The sequence below is a fragment of the Geotrypetes seraphini genome, chromosome 11 (assembly GCF_902459505.1).
Source record: "Geotrypetes seraphini chromosome 11, aGeoSer1.1, whole genome shotgun sequence".
NCBI classification, from domain to species: Eukaryota; Metazoa; Chordata; class Amphibia; order Gymnophiona; family Dermophiidae; genus Geotrypetes; species Geotrypetes seraphini.
The window spans coordinates 18,729,284-18,748,954 of record NC_047094.1 but is presented as its reverse complement, the minus strand read 5'-3'; the positions used below and the strand labels follow the sequence as shown (position 1 = coordinate 18,748,954).

Genomic DNA, 19,671 nt, shown 5'->3' with positions numbered 1-19,671 from the left:
CGGTTCAAGGCGGATTACAAAAGAATTACAAAAAATGTATTACAAGAAGAAGATATCTGGTAATTTCTAGAGGAGATACAAAAAGTTTTACGTCATGCAAAATTGTCATTTCTTCAGTAAGACATTAACTATTTTTTCTGAAGCTCTCCAAGTACCTACACATCCAAAATGTGGCCCTGCAAAGGGTTTGAGTTTGAGACCACTGCAATAGACAATGCCAAGGGAAATCTCATTTCCCAGAGGGCCCAAATAATTTACCTGCTGTCCGAACCCATCAGCAGATTAATTTCCCTTGGGCAATGAGTGAGAAGGCCGACCTACTTTTTTTCTCTCCTTTGTCCCAGGCAATACCGGCCTCCTTCACCTGAGCTGTGATCCCCAGCATCATGGAGACAGCAAGCAGGTCAGTTATATGGTTTACAAAGCGTTCCTAGAAACCAAATCAAGAGTGTCACGATACCACCAGCCATTTGTATACCTTGAAAGAGAATGATTCTCCCACAGCAAAAAACATCCCTCAGTACAAATTTAAAAATATTTCAGGAAAAGGAAAAACCTATATAATACAGCAACAAGTTGGCAAACTGGACCCACAAGATTGCCAGGAAACATTTTTATTTCAATTCTTTTTATTAGAAACCATCAAACCAAAACAAATAAACTTCAATTCTTTTCAAATTAGTCCAGGAACCTGGGGGACTTTGCTCTTAGTACCCCCATGGCACAAACATTACTATCTCCCCCATCACCCCACCCCAATTTCCCCCCTCCTCCTTTGTTCAACACCCAGGAAACATTTTTGTTACAAGAGAATATTAAAAAAGTATAAACTGAGCTGGAAAGCCAAGAGGCCCCGATGTCAATGCAAGGCACAGGAGGTCCTTTTTGATGGGAAAAGAAGATTTTACAGATCTCAACTGATACAGTGTTTCCCTAACCTTTTCAAGCCCAAGATGCGTCTATATTTTCAAAAGTATAGTGCAACATATCTACATCTGCAGAGCAAGCAATGTGAACATGGGAAAATAGCCAAAACAAAAACTAGAGAAGCACTGAAAATCCCACCAAAGAATGAAGGGTCCCAAAGAAAACGACACCATGCGTAGTGTATGATGTAAAAAGCAAGAAATGCTTATCTGTGTGCTATATGCTACCTGTTAATTCCCACACTATGGTGTTCATGTTGCATCTAGGAAGGAGATATGTACTCAGGAAGTAGCTCCTGCACATTTAGGAGCGATTGCTGTGATGTGCTGAGAGCAGAGCCCAAGCATCAGGCAGTGGTGACATTTTTCTATGACACATTTCATCAGAGTTTGGACAAGTTCCTTGAAGACAAGTCCATAGTTTGCTATTGAGACAGATTATAGGGAAGCCACTGCTTGCCATGGGATCGGTAGCATGGAACGTTGCTACTATTTGGATTTCTGCCGGGTACTTGTGACCTGGATTGGCCACTGTTGGAAACATGATACTGAGTTAGATGGACCATTGGTTTGATCCAGGATGGCTATTCTTATGTGAGCCAAGTATAGGACAATCAAGCCATTCTGACATCACTAATGAGGCTGGCTCTTAGACATTGGTGGAATGAGGTATTATGACATCACAATCTGAGCTCTGGAATGTTGCTGCTATTTGGATTTCTTCCAGGTACTTGCGACCTGGATTGGCCATTGTTGGAAACATGATACAGCACTAGATGGACCATTGGTCTGTCCCAGGGTGGCTATTCCTATAGGGCTGAAGGCCAAGGCATAGTTGTGATGGGTAAAGCTAGCAAAATCTCCTAGAAGATGAAAAAATGATTGATTTTCATTTTCAATGGACAGGTGTGATATTACCTTGTCTGTTACAGAATGAAGGACTATGTAATTGGAGGAGGAGTAACTTCTCAGTTCACCAGTTACAAGACATCCCAGCTCTCTGCAATAAGTGTGTGTGCATGGATCTGGGAAAAAAAAATCCTATCCCTCCTCCCCTGCTGTGGCCTGAAAATTTGGTGTGGATAAGACCCCAATGAGTAATTAAGACTACACACACAGGAGTAACAGAACGAGAAGAGATGACCACAGCTAAGAGAAAGAGGGAAGGTTTCAGTCACAAAAAGGGAGCAACTGCACTTGTACCTTGAATTCCATGTCTGCATACTGTGGTTCTTTCCGTTCCTGCATTAGACCCAGGCAAAAGGCCTGGAAGTTGATTTCATGCTTTGTCTGTTTGATAATCTCTCGAAGCAGCGCACGGGATGCCCTCAGGTAATCATCTTTGTTAGTCAGCAAATCCTGAAATACCATGGCCAGGTACTGATGGACAGAAAAAATAATTTTCTTAATAAACCACCATCAAGACAGTCAACCTCCTTCTCCCAACTGCAACAATAAAATAACTTGATAATAATAGAGTTTTATGGACCCCAACGCGTTTACAAAAAGTAGATAGCACTAGATCCAATAGATGAGGGCATTGTAAAATAGAAGTTGGGACATTAGATCATTTAATTTTTTTTTGTCCCTGTATAAATACTTTCTGGAAACTAATTTGGTCCCAAATTAATAAATTATTAGAGAACCATGTAGGACTCTCATATGACACTATATTATTTGGTACAGCAATGAGAACTCAGAGTCCGATTTCTGCAAATAATAATAAATTATTATTAATATTGACAGGGGTCGCCATGCAACAAATTACTCAAAATTGGAAAGACTATACTAAATTAAATTACACATTTTGGTGGAATTCAGTTTGCCATATATATAAAATGGAAAAAACGATTGCGTTACAACAGGGGAATATTCATAATTTTTAAAAAATATGGGGACCATTGGCTAGTTTCTCTAATGATCAGATATCTTAGCACATGGATAGAATATATAGGGGGTTAGGGAGGGTAATTCAATTTACTATATTTGGATGTAGGAATACTGACAAAAAAAGGGGATATTTACTTTATATTATAAGAGTATTTGAATGTAATTCAAGTGTTATGAAATAATTGTATTTAATATGTATTTTTTCACTTGATGTAAGAAATGAAAAAGAATAAAGATTTACAAAAAAATAAAATAAAATGACTTGAGACATTCTGCACACAGGGCTCTAAGGAAAATATATTTGGATGTTTCTTCCTTTCCTTCAAGGAAACATATCTCCATGTGTGAATAGCAGCATTTACATATGTACATCACATACACGTGTAAATACTAATTTACAGTGAAGATCACATTATGCAGCGATTTCAAATAGGGAATGGTTTAGGCAGGACTAAGGGCTCCTTTTACGAAGGTGAGTTAGGGCCTTCCTGCGCAGAATAGCGCACGCTAGGTGGTAGTTTTTTGGCTAGCATGCGCTAAAAACACTAGTGCACCTTCATAAAAGGAGCCCTACATTTTCAAAGGGAATACCGTATTTTCACGCATATAACGCGCGCGTTATACGCGTTTTTACCTACCGCGCATACCCCTCGCGCGTTATATGCGTGAGCGCGGTATACAAAAGTTTTAAAACATAGTTCCCACCCCGCCCGACGCCCGATTCACCCCCCCAGCAGGACCGCTCGCACCCCCACCCCGAACGACCGCTCGCACGCGCTCCCACCCGCACCCGCATCCACGATCGGAGCAAGAGGGAGCCCAAGCCCTCTTGCCCGGCCGACTCCCCGACGTCCGATACATCCCCCCCCCGGCAGGACCACTCGCACCCCCACCCCGAAGGACCGCCGACTTCCCGACAATATCGGGCCAGAAGGGAGCCCAAACCCTCCTGGCCAGACCGCTCGCACCCTCACCCCCACCCCGAACGACCGCTCGCACGCGCTCCCACCCGCACCCGCATCCACGATCGGAGCAAGAGGGAGCCCAAGCCCTCTTGCCCGGCCGACTCCCCGACGTCCGATACATCCCCCCCCCCGGCAGGACCACTCGCACCCCCACCCCGAAGGACCGCCGACTTCCCGACAATATCGGGCCAGAAGGGAGCCCAAACCCTCCTGGCCACGGCGACCCCCTAACCCCACCCCGCACTACATTACGGGCAGGAGGGATCCCAGGCCCTCCTGCCCTCGACGCAAACCCCCCTCCCCCCCAACGACCGCCCCCCCCCCAAGAACCTCCGCCCGCCCCCCAGCCGACCCGCGATCCCCCTGGCGACCCCCACGACCCCCCCACCCCCCCTTCCCCGTACCTTTGGTAGTTGGCCGGACAGACGGGAGCCAAACCCGCCTGTCCGGCAGGCAGCCAACGAAGGAATGAGACCGGATTGGCCCATCCATCCTAAAGCTCCGCCTACTGGTGGGGCCTAAGGCGCGTGGGCCAATCAGAAATAGGCCCTGGAACCTTAGGTCCCACCTGGGGGCGCGGCCTGAGGCACATGGGCCCAACCCGACCATGTGCCTCAGGCCGCGCCCCCAGGTGGGCCCTAAGGCTCCAGGGCCTATTCTGATTGGCCCACGCGCCTTAGGCCCCACCAGTAGGCGGAGCTTTAGGATGGATGGGCCAATCCGGTCTCATTCCTTCGTTGGCTGCCTGCCGAACAGGCGGGTTTGGCTCCCGTCTGTCCGGCCAACTACCAAAGGTACGGGGAAGGGGGGTGGGGGGGTCGTGGGGGTCGCCAGGGGGGTCGCGGGTCGGCTGGGGGGGCGGTCGGAGGTGCTTGGGGGGGGGCGGGGGGGGGGAGGGGGGGTTTGCGTCGAGGGCAGGAGGGCCTGGGATCCCTCCTGCCCGTAATGTAGTGCGGGGTGGGGTTAGGGGATCGCCGTGGCCAGGAGGGTTTGGGCTCCCTTCTGGCCCAACTACCAAAGGTACGGAGAAGGGGGGTGGGGGGGTCGTGGGGGTCGCGGGTCGGCTGGGGGGCGGTCGGAGGTTCTTGGGGGGGGGCGGTCGTTGGGGGGAGGGGGGTTTGCGTCGAGGGCAGGAGGGCCTGGGATCCCTCCTGCCCGTAATGTAGTGCGGGGTGGGGTTAGGGGGTCGCCGTGGCCAGGAGGATTTGGGCTCCCTCCTGGCCCGATATTGTTGGGGAGTCGGCGGTCCTTCGGGGGGGAGGGATGTATCGGACGTCGGGGGGGGGGGCATCAGGCTTTCAGGATGGGGACAGACCTTCAAGGGGGGACAGTGCACGGAAGTCAGGGGGGGTGAACGGAGAGTCGGGACAGCGCACGGAAAGTCAGGGCGGGCGAAAGGAGCGTCGGGCAGCATGCGCGGTATACCAGTGAGCGCGGTATACCAAAGTTTTTGTACATATCATCGTGATTTCTGCGCGCTATACCCGTGTGCGCGTTTTATACGGGTGCGCGTTATTTGCGTGAAAATACGGTACATGTTTTGGTGGAAAATCTCCATGTCACATTTACATCAACTCAAAGACACGTTCACTAGAGCTTTACAGAGGGATTAAAAGGAGTCAATCCTATACCGTTCATTTGCTCCTCCAAAATGAAATCATATCACATTTCAACCATTTTTTTTTTTCACTGATGAGTGCTCAATAATACAACAATCAAAGATACAAAACAATGCAACTTTTATCATCCTTATCTGTGAATCACATCAGCCCCCTCAATCCCTCCTCACTCCCTGACCATCTATTCTGTAGCTCTCCCACATGGCAAAACATTCCATCTCCCCTTTACTCCTGTATCAGCCTTCAGAAACCCCAGCTCCAGAAGGCCTTTGATCTTATGACCCCCCTGGGCATATCGCAACAATATAAAACAATAAAAAAGGAGGGATGTGAACATTCTGTCTAGTTAGTATTGTTTCTGTTTTGATATATGGAATAGATCAAGACACACGGTGTCATAATTATTTAACAAAAGGCTATAGCCCCATGGATAAATGTTTTACACTAGAGAATGACACGGGGACAAATTTTTTCCCATCCCCATGGTAACTCAATTTATCTTCCCATCCCCGCAAGTTCATTTCCTGTCCCTGCCCAATTGCTGCAAACTCCATCCTCATCTGCTGTCTATGGAGAACACCTGTTACAGGTAAGCAACTTTGCTTTCCTGCAGGGACAGGGACAAATTTGTCATTCTCTATTTTACACACAGCCCCATGGATATAAGCTTTAGTTAGGATTCCCACACCTTCATGTATTGATCTTTCCTATTAGGAAATCCTCTCGCTCCTTTGCCCCCCCCAGATAGCCAATGAAACCATATTCAAACTGCAGCCTCATTAGTTAATTGGCAGCACTTCTTTCTTTCTTTATTTTTTTTAATATTTCTTATCTGCCTAGAGCCTAGGTGGCTTATAATAAACACCCCAAATCTTTAAAACTTATAAACATATCTTAAAAACATAACAGGCATATAAAAAATAGAGAGTTCTATCACAAAACCGATATCCAGGCTGAATGAAATCATAATTTAAAAAAAAATCTCATTTCAAATTGAATGCCTGGACAAAAAAATGGTTTTTTTAAATTAACTAATATATTTTCACAGAAATGCAATGTCCCAGGCAAGCTAGTCCACAAACCTGTCTCGGCCACTGAAAAAAGGGGATTTTGCTGTAGGTTTGTAAAATGGGGCAGCTATATGTGGTATGCCACTTTCACGTGGGAGTTGTGAAAAATCGCCACGCCCATACGTAAGCGCCAACACCTCCACAGAGACGCTGCCAGGTCTGTGCCATTCATTTTTCTGATATGTATATGTGTAAAACAGCTGCTCCTGCTGCCCATGCCAGCACACACACAGAAAAGGCTTGGCGTCAGTAGACCCCCTTCTAAAACACCACCAATACTCAGCCCGCCCTGACCTGGACATCTCAGTTCTGACTCTACATTCTGCGTAAAATGTGACTCATTGTCTATTGCCATCAGGGTGCCCACAAAATCACGCCTTGATTTTAAATGGTTGTAAAACCAAAATTTATTGGAATATTCTTTTACCTTTGAGGCTACAGTTTCATCAACTCGATGTGTGCCCCACCTGTTACTCAGCAAACATCGATGCGATAATCGAGCTCGGACCAGACTCTCCGAAGCATATCCAGTGTAATCGCGTTTACAGCTTCAGTGATGGGTTCCTGCAGATCAATAGTTGCGGGTAGGGAGGTACGTACACTCTGTCTTTCACGTACCCCCAAAGGAAAAAGTCACAAACAGTAATGTCTGTTGATCTCGGGGGCCACTTGAGGAACCCCTGGTCATTTGTCGCGTTGCACTGTCTGAAGGTTGTAACTTCTACACCAATTGCAGCTTATAAGGGTGAAAGTGCAAGCGATTGTGTAAGATCGTGCTAACCGTACTTTTTGGGACTTATATTTGCTCTCATCTTATTTATAAACATATTCCAATAAGTTCTGATTTTGTAACCATTTAAAATCAAGGAGTGTTTTTGTGAGCACCCTGTAAATCTCTCTCTCATCATTTTTTATAAGCACAGAGACAAAGCATAAAGCTTCAGCTATCTTATCAGGCATTACTATGTTTATATGATTGCAATGGACTGTGGAATGCATGCGCCATGCCCTGATCAGGCATGTCTCAGAGACCAGATCCTTCCTCCCTATGCTCCTGCCAGTACCTTTGGTGCTAACTCAGAGTTGTGCTGTAACACCGTGTACAGAATCTGCATGTTGTTCGGGTTTCTGGCATTTGAAAGTTCGTTAAAAATCACAAACTTCACCATGGTGCCTAAATTATCCCTGTGCGCATTCAGCAGCTCTCTGCAAACAAAGAGTAGAAATATTAAAAAAGTAGAAATATGTTATAATATGTTATTAAAATATGTTATAATACGTTATAGAACACATATATATTTTATTTCGGTTGAAAATGTGATGAAGGGTGGGTGGGTGGGGGTTATTACATTACTAGATTTTTATGTTAGATATTACAGTGATATTTTGAAATTACTTGTATAATGTATTTTTGTGCACTTGTTGTTCAATTTGAAAATGAATAAAGATTTAAAAAAATAAAAATAAAAAAGTAGAGGAAATCCAGCCACCACAGACTGCAGAGTTTTCTGGCTTCTTATGGCATCTGCCTTCTACCACTGCAAACTGCACCATGTTAGTTGATTGAGAATTGGGCACATCAACATTTTTTAAAACTTAATATGCCAAAGACAAAAATGGTATTATTTAGTCATGCTTTACCGACTATTTCATTTTCTATTACACTGAAGTCTGGAAAACCAACTAAGCTAGAAACTTCTAAAGGTCCTCGGCTTTATTTTGCACATTCGATAGCCTATCTAGGGTGCCAGAGTCAATTTCAATAAAAAAACATTTTTAAAAAAACAACTTTAAGCAATTCGAGTTCTCTTATTTCCCAAACATTTTCAGCTCATGGTTCATGCAATAATTATATCCCAACTTGACTACGTACTGCAATTCTTTCTATGCAAGTCTTTCACCTAAAATCTATAATAGGTTACAACTATTGCAGAACACTGCTGCAAAATTGGTTTTCTGTCAGAAGTTGTTTGATGGGGTTACCCCATTGCTCATTAAGCTATACTGGTGACCCGTTTGAGCCCGGGTTGAATTGAAAATTGCCTGTTTGCTCTTTAACATTTTACACCAGGGATCTCAAAGTCCCTCCTTGAGGGCCGCAATCCAGTCGGGTTTTCAGGATTTCCCCAATGAATATGCATTGAAAGCAGTGCATGCACCTAGATCTCATGCATATTCATTGGGGAAATCCTGAAAACCTGACTGGATTGCGGCCCTCAAGGAGGGACTTTAAGACCCCTGATTTACACGGTGTCTGGCCTTCCTCTCATAATTCAGCTTTTAATTTTTCTGGTTGTGCGGAAATCTTCACATTTTTATTCTACACTGATTTTAAGTTTCCCAGCTATTAGAAATATTCAATTTACGAGTCTTCTTGACAGTTCTTTTGTGTATCAATCTAGTAAAATCTGGAATAGCGTTCTCATTCAACTTCAAATACTGTCAGAATATTGCCTTTTTGTGAGGCCTTGAAAACTTTTTCTTTAATAAATAGGGGTGCAATTTTTCTTACTGGATTATTTTTTTTTCTGTGTTTAGATTATTATTGTAACCTGCTTAGATTCCTTTTTGATACAAGCAAGATATAAATGCTGAGAATACAACAGAACACAACAAAGCGGTGTCAGGTCAAAAGCGCGCCGGGACAAAGGTGCGCCCAGACAATTGAGCGCAGCGTGGAGGCGCGCACCGCTCAAAATTACTGTTTTTAGGGCTCTGACGGAGAGGGTGTGGGGGGGGAACCCCCCACTTTACTTAAGACATTGCGCCGCGTTGTGGGGGGTTTGGGGGGTTGTAACCCCCCACATTTTACTGAAAACTTCACTTTTTCCCTGTTTTTAGGGAAAAAGTTAAGTTTACAGTAAAATGTGGAGGGTTACAACCCCCCAAACCCCCCATAACGCCGGCGTGATGTATATTAAGTAAAGTGGGGGGGGTTCCCCAACAAAAACCCCTGTCGGAGCCCCTAAAAACAGTAATTTTGAGCGGCGCGCACCTCCGCGCTGCGCTCAATTGTCCGGGCGCGCCTTTGTCTTTTGCGCCGTTGTCTATGAACCCAACAAAGCACAACATGCTGAAAAGGTAAAATGCCACCGAGCACAAGGGATGCAGATACCATCAAAAGCTCTACGCTTTTGTTTTCCTTAGAGTTGTTCATTGAAGCAGTTTGGATGCATACTGTTTCAAGGTTTTTTTTTAGTTATTTTTTAATCTTTATTAAGTTTCTAAACCTAACAAAAATGCAATACAATATCTATACAAATAATAGTAATCATATATGCACTTATAATCAATCAGAATCCATTCAACATTAAAAAATAACTCCACCCAATTTTCATAAGGGAATAGAACCATACAAAAGAAATACCCCCCTCCCGCCCTCTGGGTGTGTGTGCATTATACCAACAGAAATAAAGGAAAAGACAACTATAATGAATCCATAAAAGATGTCAATGGGCCCCAAATTAACTTTTACGGCCTCTTTTACAAAGCCGCGCTAGCAGCTGCTCTGCGCTAAAGGCCCCGAAGCCCATAGAGAATTAAAGGGCTACGGGGCTGTTTCCGCGTGGCTTTGTAAAAGAGGCCGTTAGTTTATTTTAAAATTTGATCAAACACTTACAAAAATTTCTAAGCGGTGTACATAATAAAATTATAGGAAAACAAGAAAGTTAAAAGTACGAACAGAAGCAAACTTAAAACACAGACATACGGAAACAAAGGGACAGGGGGGTAGAATTACAATGGTTTAAGAAACGTGAAACAAACAAAAAGGAGTAAAAAGATAGGTAGGGGGAAGGATAAGAGCTACAGGTCCTATGGGTTTTTTAAAATTCTTTATTTATTGATTTATATAGATAGATACATAAAACATTATGGACTCCTTTTATTAAGCTGCGATAGCGTTTTTAGAATTTTAGCACACGGTAAACCCGTGCTACGTGGCTAGAACTAACGCCAGCTTAATGCTGGCGTTAGCATCTAGCGAGCGCAGCAATTCTGCATGCTCTAAGCGCATGCTAAAACCGCTATCGCAGTTTAGTAAAAGGAGCCCTATGTGTTAGAATAAGGGCTTAGCTACCTAATTGCTCCAAAGGAAATACAAAATTCAGGCCTTAAAAAACAGAAAACCCCTCAAAAATTAACATTTACTCAAAACTCTTGTAACAGCCCACATATGGAAGGGAGACATAGAAACATAGAAAAAAGCAGCAGAAAAGGGCTATAGCCCACCAAGTCTGCCCATTCCAAGTATCCCCTCTCCTGAATTTACTCCCTTAAAGATCCCACGTGAGTATCCCATTTTCTCTTAAAATCCGTCACGCTGCTGGCCTTTATCACCTGGAGTGGGAGTCTGTTCCAATGATCCACTACTCACATCTTAGAGAGAATTATAAAAATAAACATTAATGAAGATCAAATTCGTAGTATTGCTTCTTCAAATTTTTAAAATGGACCTTTCTACTTGGGATCAATTAGGATTGCCTCATATCGAAGCACTAAACATTGATACCCCCCTTTCCTTCAAGATAAAATTTCAACTGGGAGGGTTCAAAAAAATGCATAAGAATTCTGATCCAAAAGGAACATACATTTACAAGGATATCTAAGTTGAAATTTTGCTCCCAGTGTAATCACATGTTGCTTTAATTCAAGGAACCTCTTGCTCCTGGTCTGAGTTGTTTTCGAAACATCTGGGAACATGGAAATCTTACCTCCTAAGAAGGTCACTTCTCTAAGCCTAACAAATGGAAAACAAATGTCACCAGAAGAGTCGCACGACTAATGACCTTACAGGTCCTATGTAAAGTACGTAAGAATTAATGATTCAAAAAGGAGAAATTAGGTTCTTAGCTGCTTATTTTCTTTCTTTTAGTAGCTCCAGACTGGCACAACTCACTGATGGGTAATAGATCACCATGACCATCAGTGAGTTGTGCCAGTCTGGAGAGACAGTTTTATCTGTGCATTTCAGACACAGTCAGGGCTCCAGCTGCTCACCTGACACACAACATGTAATGATTGAGAAGGACTTTGGGTTTCAGACGAATTTTGATCAAATTGGAAACCACTTCCATGTCCTCAGAACCATGAGTGCTGCAGTTCATGCACACAGACATCAGCAAATCCTGAGCAGGTCTGGTCAGCTGCAAGTTAAAAAATGAACAAGGTTAATCTTATCAAGTGCAAAGTCTCTACAGGTCACCAAAAGCACTACATTCAGTCTGAACACATTTCTTCTGTTTGGAATATTGCACACTGTGACTGAATCTCTTTGTCTTCACCTCTCTGCAAGAGGGGATTCTCGGCATTTTGTCTCACCCTGGACCATTTTTACTTCCACCAGTTCCACTGGGATTCTGATATCCATGTAGGGAACAAACACACACACACACACTGCTAGACATTCACAAGAGGAGGTGTTTATATTGTCCTAATAAAAAGATTATCAAAATACCATATCTAGATTGTGATTATAGAGACGTCACATGCAGAAACAGACAAGGGGTGGCAGTATCTAAATCTTTATAAACAGCTTGATTTTAAAGCCTGGAATTCTGTTCCCGTGGTCCATCTACACCTGGCATTTCATCTGGAGAGGTATCACAATCTCAAGGAGGGAAGGCAAAATAAAACACTTAGGAGCAGAAGGCTACACCAGCTCCGTAAAAGCAATGTTCACACTAAGGAGTGGCCTGGTGTGTGCAATTTTTTTGTGTGTGAGCGACACATTCTAAAAAAACAACAATTTTTGATCCCAGTATTAGCAATGCATTTCTATATATAGCATAAAACAATCATCACACATATGGTAATTGATTTAGTTTAGATTAATTAATTTTTATAGTTTAATTTTGTTTGAAAGTCAGGTCGGGTCAGTAATTTTGCACATGCCCATGTAAAACATGAAAGCGCTCCATTTAAAACAGTGGTCTCAAACTCAAACCCTTTGCAGGGCCACATTTTGGATTTGTAGGTACTTGGAGGGCCGCAGAAAAAAAACCAGTTAATGTCTTATTAAAGAAATGACAATTTTGCATGAGGTAAAACTTGTTATAGTTTATAAATCTTTCCTTAATTGCTTCTGATTGTCCTCTCCACTCCACCTCATAATCGCGTACAGACGCAGGAAAGCGCTTGCGTGAGGTTACAGCAGTGAGGTGGACAACGTTCCAGAACAATGCTAACATATCGAGGGCCTCAAAATAGTACCTGGCGGGCAGCATGTGGCTCCTGGGCCATGAGTTTGAGACCACTGGTTTAGAAGAAACACAGCCAAAAAAGAGAATGAAGCTTTGAGTTGCTGCCATCTGCTGGCATGAGGACATAATAACTCCTACTTGTTTGGACTAGTGTAGCATAGATCAGTGTTCTTCAACCACCGGTCCGTGGACCGGTGCTGGTCCACAGAAATTTCCTGCCGGTCCACAGGGTCAGCACATGCATCAGGCCCAAAACAGTGTTCTTCAACCGCCGGTCCATGGTGCAATCGATGCGGTATTATCTTCGAGCCAACTCCCTCTTCCTCACTGATTCAGTGCACAAAGCCACGGGCAGTGGTTCCTATGGGCATCATGCGCCTGAACCGGAAGTCTTCTCTCTGACGTTGCAACGTCAGAGGGAAGGCTTCCAGATGAGGCATGGGATGCGCAAGGAGCTGCTGCCCGCAGCTTTATGCACTGCATCAGTGAGAAAGAGGGAGCCGGCCTGAAGATAATACCGGGGGCGGCATAAAATGGCCAGGTGGAGCAGGCCAGAAGGTAAGCCATATCATGGAGGGAGGGAGACAACAAAGGTAGGGGGGAATGATTTTATTTTTGAATTTAGTGATTGAATTATGTCAATTCTGAGAATTTACATCTGCTGTCAGTGTACTTTGTGTAGTTTAATTTTGTGGTTAACCATTATGTGTTGATAATAAGATTATATTGTGTATCTGTGAAAAATGAATGGAAAAAATAGTGTTACAATTAGTACTATTATGGGGCGGGGTCTGGGTTGGAAATTGGGTAGAGATGGGCGGGGTCTGGCTCACGACTTAGCCCAGTGTTCTTCAACCGCCGGTCCATAGACTGATGCCGGTCCACAGAATAATTCTTTTATTTCTGCCGGTCCATAGGCGTAAAAAGGTTGAAAAACACTGGCATAGATAATAAGGAGGAAAAAAAATGAAAACACGTAGCAATGAGAGATTCTTGAAATCCCCTGCTATTGACTGGATGGGAATGGGAAAAGAAGTCAGAAATGAATGCGACTAGCTCATCATCTCAAACACCACACCAGAAAAAAAACACCATGATCCCAGGAAGAAACCTTCTCACCTTAGGGTTCTGCAGCCACATCTCAAGCCTCTGTACAGCCATCAGGCGCACTTCCTCATAGCCACAGGTAGCTGTCAGAAGCCGTAGAAGATTCCTCGACACGTTGTCCATGGGCTGCCGGCGGTTCAGTTGATCTCGCAGCATATCCAGGACGTATTCCTCCACGCTCTCTGCCAGATCGTCGTACCTACCCAGAAACATAATGACCCAAACTCTCCAGATTGTTCACTCTGTGAAAAATTACAAAGACTAGGGGGAAACTCGATGAAGTTACAGGGAAATACTTTTAAAACCAATAGGAGGAAATATTTTTTCACTCAGAGAATAATTGAGCTCTGGAACGCGTTGCCAGAGGTTATGGCAAGAGCGGATAGTGTAGTTGGTTTTAAGAAAGGTTTGGACAAGTTCCTGGAGGAAAAGTCCATAATCTGTATTTGAGAAAGATATGGGAGAAGCCACTGCTTGCCCTGGATCGGTAGCATGGAATGGTGCTACTCTTTGGGTTTTGGCCAGGTTCTAATGACCTGGATTGGCCACCATGAGAATGGGTTACTGGGCTTGATGGACCATTGGCTTGACCCAGTAAGGCTATTCTTATGTTCTTATGTAACTGTAAACACCCCTCAGTTCAAACATTAGGTCTCAAAAGTTAGTGCTTTTCAAGGAGGGAAGGCACAGCTACATCAACATCAGCATCACTGAGCCAAGGCCATGTTAGAGAACAGACTGAAGATAGTTCTAAACCATTCCAGCCCTTCCCTCAACCAGCATAGGCTCAAAGCATCTAAAAGTACTGTAGTGCTGGGAAGCAGCTACCAACTGATGTCCTCCCATCCTCACTTTCTCTACATGAAGTACATGTATTGCTCACAGTGTCCTCTAGATAAGCAAGTACCTTTATTAAAGTGTCCTCTTCAGACTCCCACCAGAGCTATGCTTCATTAAAGTGGTTTCAGACATACCTGGGCATCAGCTGCCCCTCTTGCTCTGGGCTTAGTTTCTCCTCGGCTATCAGCACTTCAGTCTGGCTATCTTCTTCTTCGGTCAAGGATGGGTGAGGGCTGTTCCCTGCACGAAGGCCAAACAAATCAGCTGAAGTGAGGTAGGAGTGCTGTACTGTGAGACCCACCTTTTTACCCGACTCTCTTAAAGATACCTTAACCTCTACTTTTACCCCAGCAAAGTTATACTGCCTCACTGCATGTGCCCTTTACCTGACTTGTAGCTGTAACTAACCCCCTCTTCTACCACACTTCTACCGACACGTATAGGAGCAGCGCGGGCCATTCAGCGTGGCTCCCTGCACTAAAAACCGCTAGTGTGGTTTCTTAGAAGGGGTGTCTCTATGCACGTACCCAATTCCAAACTATACAAGATCTTAAATTGTCCTATGCAACGAATGTATTGTATTTCTAGCGGTGGCAAGTCAAATGCGTGCGAGCTGCTATACTTACATTGCCTTATCGTTTGCTTTGCTAATAATAATAATAACTTTATTTTTGTATACCGCAGTACCAGAATAGTTCAAAGCGGTTTACATGACAAGAGACTGTACATCTACAGCAAAATTTACAAATAAGTCAATCAATCAATATAACTTAGCGAGTCGGGAGCAGGCAAGAAGGAGATAGAGAGGTTATAAACAAGTCAATCGGCGTGGCTTAGGAAGTCGAGTGCAGGTAGGTGGGAGGTACAGGTAGGGAGAAGGCAGGTAGGTGGGAGGTGCAGGAAGGTGGGAGGTACAAGGCATAGTTAAAAGTAGAGTTACAAGGAGGGCGGGAGTCAGCAAGCCCATAAACATGTATCTCACTTTTGCTGTTCCTTCTTTCAATCTGTTGTTCTGTATATCTGCTATATGTGAATGTGTAACTTGTTGCTAACTTTCCACTGCAGCTAAACTTATTTTTGATAAGAGTAAATTTCATCACGTAACCCCTCTGCTCAAGGAATTACCATTGGCTTCCAGTGTATCTCAGAATTCAATTTAAGTGCATTTGTATTGCATTTAAGATCCAATTTGGCATTTTTGCCACTTTGATTCCTTTAGACTGGAATGTTCATAGATCTCATCTTGCCAGAAGTTCTCAAAAATTAAAACTTACATTTCCCTCTCTCAGTGGTAAAAACAGAACCTTTAAGAGATTTAGTTATTCTTTTGCTTTTAAATTAACCGAATTCTGGAATGCTTTACCGCTTACATTAAGAAGCTTAGGTTCTTTTGCTTTATTCCAGAAAGTTCTGAAAACTTTTTTGTTTGCTAAACATTTTAGAAATTAACTACATTTCTCCCTCGTATTTGATGTGATAGGGGATTAACAGAACCGCAAATACAGAAAAACCACAAATAACTTCATATGTTACTCGCTGTTTTCTATTAAAAACCATCGTGAATATGGTGAAACCACGAATAACACGATGGAAGACCTGGCCTGTTCCTGAAGGGGAGGCAAAACACAGTGAAGAAAGTGCTGGGGATCAGCAGTTTTCGCTGTAAACGCTTGGACTCAGTGATTTCTCTATGCAAGCTGATGGAATTTGGGGAAGGAGCCAACAAGCTAAAAACCATGAATAATTGAAACCGTGATTACTGAAACCACGAATACGGAGGGAGAAATGTATTTCAGTCTGCTCTTCCTTGTCAAATTTATGTATTATATTTTACATTACTGTTAACCGAGTCGAGCTCCTCTTGGTTAGAAACATAGAAACATAGAAAGATGACGGCAGATAAGGGCTATAGCCCATCAAGTCTGCCCACACTATTTACCCACCCTCTTAAGTCTACTGACCCCCTAAAGTATAATTGTAATTATACTGTCACTCTACTGACCCGCTCATTCAAGTTCTAGTGACCCTATCCCTTAGCATGACCTCGTAGGGATCCCACATAGGCATCCCATTTGTTCTTGAAGTCTAGGATGCTGCGTGCCTCGACCACCTGCACTGGAAGCTTGTTCCAATGCTCAATCACTCTCTCCGTGAAGAAGTACTTCCTGGCGTCTCCACGAAACTTCCCTCCCTTGAGTTTGAGCGGATGTCCTCTTGTGGTCGAGGGTCCCTTGAGAAGAAAGATATCATCTTCCACCTCGATCCGTCCCGTGATGTACTTAAATGTCTCAATCATGTCTCCCCTCTCCCTACTCTCTTCGAGAGTGTAGAGCTGCAATTTGCTCAGTCTTTCTTCGTACGAGTTGATGACTAGATCTATAAAACTAACTTTTAGTAACCCGTTCTGGGCTCTTCTGGGAGGACAGGCTAGAAAATCGACTAAATAAATAAATAAAAAGTTAGGCAAAGGGTAAGGACAGAGCGGGTCTTCCTTTCTCAACCCCAGGTTGAACAAAAAGAGCATTAGATTGGGCTATTTAGAACAGAAAACATCCTTGTTGCAAGTTTCATTTTAATCCAATGCTCCCCTTTCAGTGACCTGGTTCACGGTCAGAAAATACTGCGAATGACCGGGACCACGAACCGCTTACCGCGAACGACCGGGGGAACACTGTAGTCCCAGGCCCAAGGGTTCTACTGCTGGTCAATGAACATAACGCCCACACATTCTGGACTGGTCTGGTGAGAACGCTAAGGATACATGCATAAATTGTTTGCCATTATATTTTATTTTTGTCATTTTGCATTTGCCTTGAACTATTGGAAAGTAATAGAATGAAAATTAATTCACTTTTCAGTTCTTCATGCTAATGAGCTCTGTTCCAGCATCAGGTCCACTCAGCTTTAACGTGCTTTGCCTCCCCCACCTTCATCCCTCAAAACAGAGAAAGGATCATCTTACCAGCACTAAGATCCCCTCCACTGCGGCACACCTCCCCTTGCAACAACATGGTCTTTGGTGGCATCTTTGTGCTGAATGCCGTCTGGATGTTATCAACAAATGCCTTACAGTGAGGGCTGTCCACCCATATTCTCTCCCCAAGTGAGTCTTCTATGTATACCTGCAAGACGGACACCAAGCAACTAACCTCAGTATTCCACTGAACAAAGGAGAAACCACAAGACAAAGCAATGGTGAAACAAAATTGGCAACATGGAGTTAATGAATTGAAATAGAGAATGACTTGGGAACAAATTTTTCCCCGTCTCCATGGGAACTCATTTTCCTGTCCCTGCAAGCCCTTTCCTCATCTGCACAAGCCTCAAACACTTTAAAATCATAAGTAGCAACATTCTAGAGCTCAGACTGTGATGTCATAATGCCTCATTCCACCAATGCCTAAGCTCCGTCCTCATCTGCACAAGCCTCAAATACTTTAATATCATAAGTAGCAACATTCTAGAGCTCAGACTGTGATGTCATAATGCCTCATTCCACCAATGCCTAAGCTCTGTCCTCATCTGAACAAGCCTCAAATACTTTAATATCATAAGTAGCAACATTCTAGAGCTCAGACTGTGATGTCATAATGCCTCATTCCACCAGTGCCTAAGCTCCGTCCTCATCTGCACAAGCCTCAAACACTTTGAAATCATAAGTGTTCAAGGCTTGTGCAGTTAAAGCAGAGCTTACAGGAATGGGACAGGGACAGCGACAAAACTCCACAGGGACGGGAACAAATTTGTCCCCGTGTCATTCTCTTAAATTGGAACTCTTAGGTTTATTGATAACGTAAGATAAAATACATAAAACAATAAAAACAGTTAAAGCTGGCAATGATAACAAACAGTTCTTGGTTTATACAAGTCTATGTAAAACAATGATCAACCGTATGTGGATAATTCCACCGTAGCATATACAATGCCAACAAACAATAGTAACACTGTCACAGTGTGGCAAATCGGCTGGCAAGTGGTGTAGCAAATGTTGAGCCAAATGAATGACTGGACCTGCAAGAAGGGCCAGCATAGAGTCAGGAAATCAAGAGAGGAGAGAAGACCAAAAAGAAAGAGAAGAACAATCCCAAAGATATGAGTAAGGAAGGGAGTGAAAAAAAAGAAAACAAAGTGTAAAAAAATTGTATCTGCAAACCCCGTAATAGAGATTCAAAACTGCTCTCAAAAAGCTTGTACAGTGAACCTCTTTCATCAGACATAACTGAACTCAGTGTGCTGTCCCTTGAAATCTGGGATTTACCTTTACAAAGATCTCTGGCCAGTTCTCGTCCTCCTCATAAGCTGCCATAAGAAGGTTACAGGTCAGGACGGACACCAGGCTGTTTCCCTTCGCTTTGAAGTTAATGGAGGCATCTCTGCGTAGGAGGCTGCAGAGGGCCTGTAAAACATGATTAAGAGCAGATTAAGGCATGGTGCAGAACCTTCATACAAACCCCAGCCAATCGCAACGCAAGAACTGGTGGACTCCGAGAATCTCACAGAGAGCGAGAACTAGAAGGCCTCGAGCATGCGCAGATGCTCAAGGCCCAGCACAAGGAAGAGGGAAGATCTTTGGGCACCGGCATGTCCTGTGCGTTGGTGCTGGTGCCGGATGGGGGTTAGCGAATGTGTTTGGGGTGGGTGGGGGATGCCAGATCGCAGTGGGGGGGGCGCTCGTAAATCGAGTCAAGCTCAGTTTCCGAGGTGCCGATTTGGCAAATGTTTTGTTCATCTTGCAAAACACTCGCAAACCGGTGCACTCGTAAACTGAGGTTTGACTGTAGTTTCTATTGTAAAAATTGATTTCTCTTTCTGCATATCTTCCATGCAATTTCTATATAATATCGATGTCTCTGTAGCAATTCTAATATTGTGAAGCCGCAGTGATTCCTAGCTGACATTTGCAGGATGCAAGAGTTGGTATGGTATATGTACAGTTCAATGTTACTGAACCCTCATGAAACACTTCAAGTTCATAAGAACATCTGAAATGCCACGCTGGGTCAAATCAATGGTCCACGAAGACCAGCATCCTTTTAAGTACTGAGCACCATGGG

General features: G+C 43.8%; 1 protein-coding gene across 1 annotated transcript in view; it reads right to left on the bottom strand.

The window, feature by feature from the left end:
* INTS1 (integrator complex subunit 1) overlaps positions 1-19,671 on the bottom strand; it is a 70,334-nt gene that overhangs the window by 36,889 nt on the left and 13,774 nt on the right. The window contains 8 exon segments of the mRNA XM_033963862.1: positions 322-430; positions 2,130-2,306; positions 7,535-7,676; positions 11,469-11,614; positions 13,790-13,976; positions 14,752-14,857; positions 17,580-17,739; positions 18,876-19,013. Coding sequence (XP_033819753.1) covers positions 322-430; positions 2,130-2,306; positions 7,535-7,676; positions 11,469-11,614; positions 13,790-13,976; positions 14,752-14,857; positions 17,580-17,739; positions 18,876-19,013 — 1,165 coding nt within the window.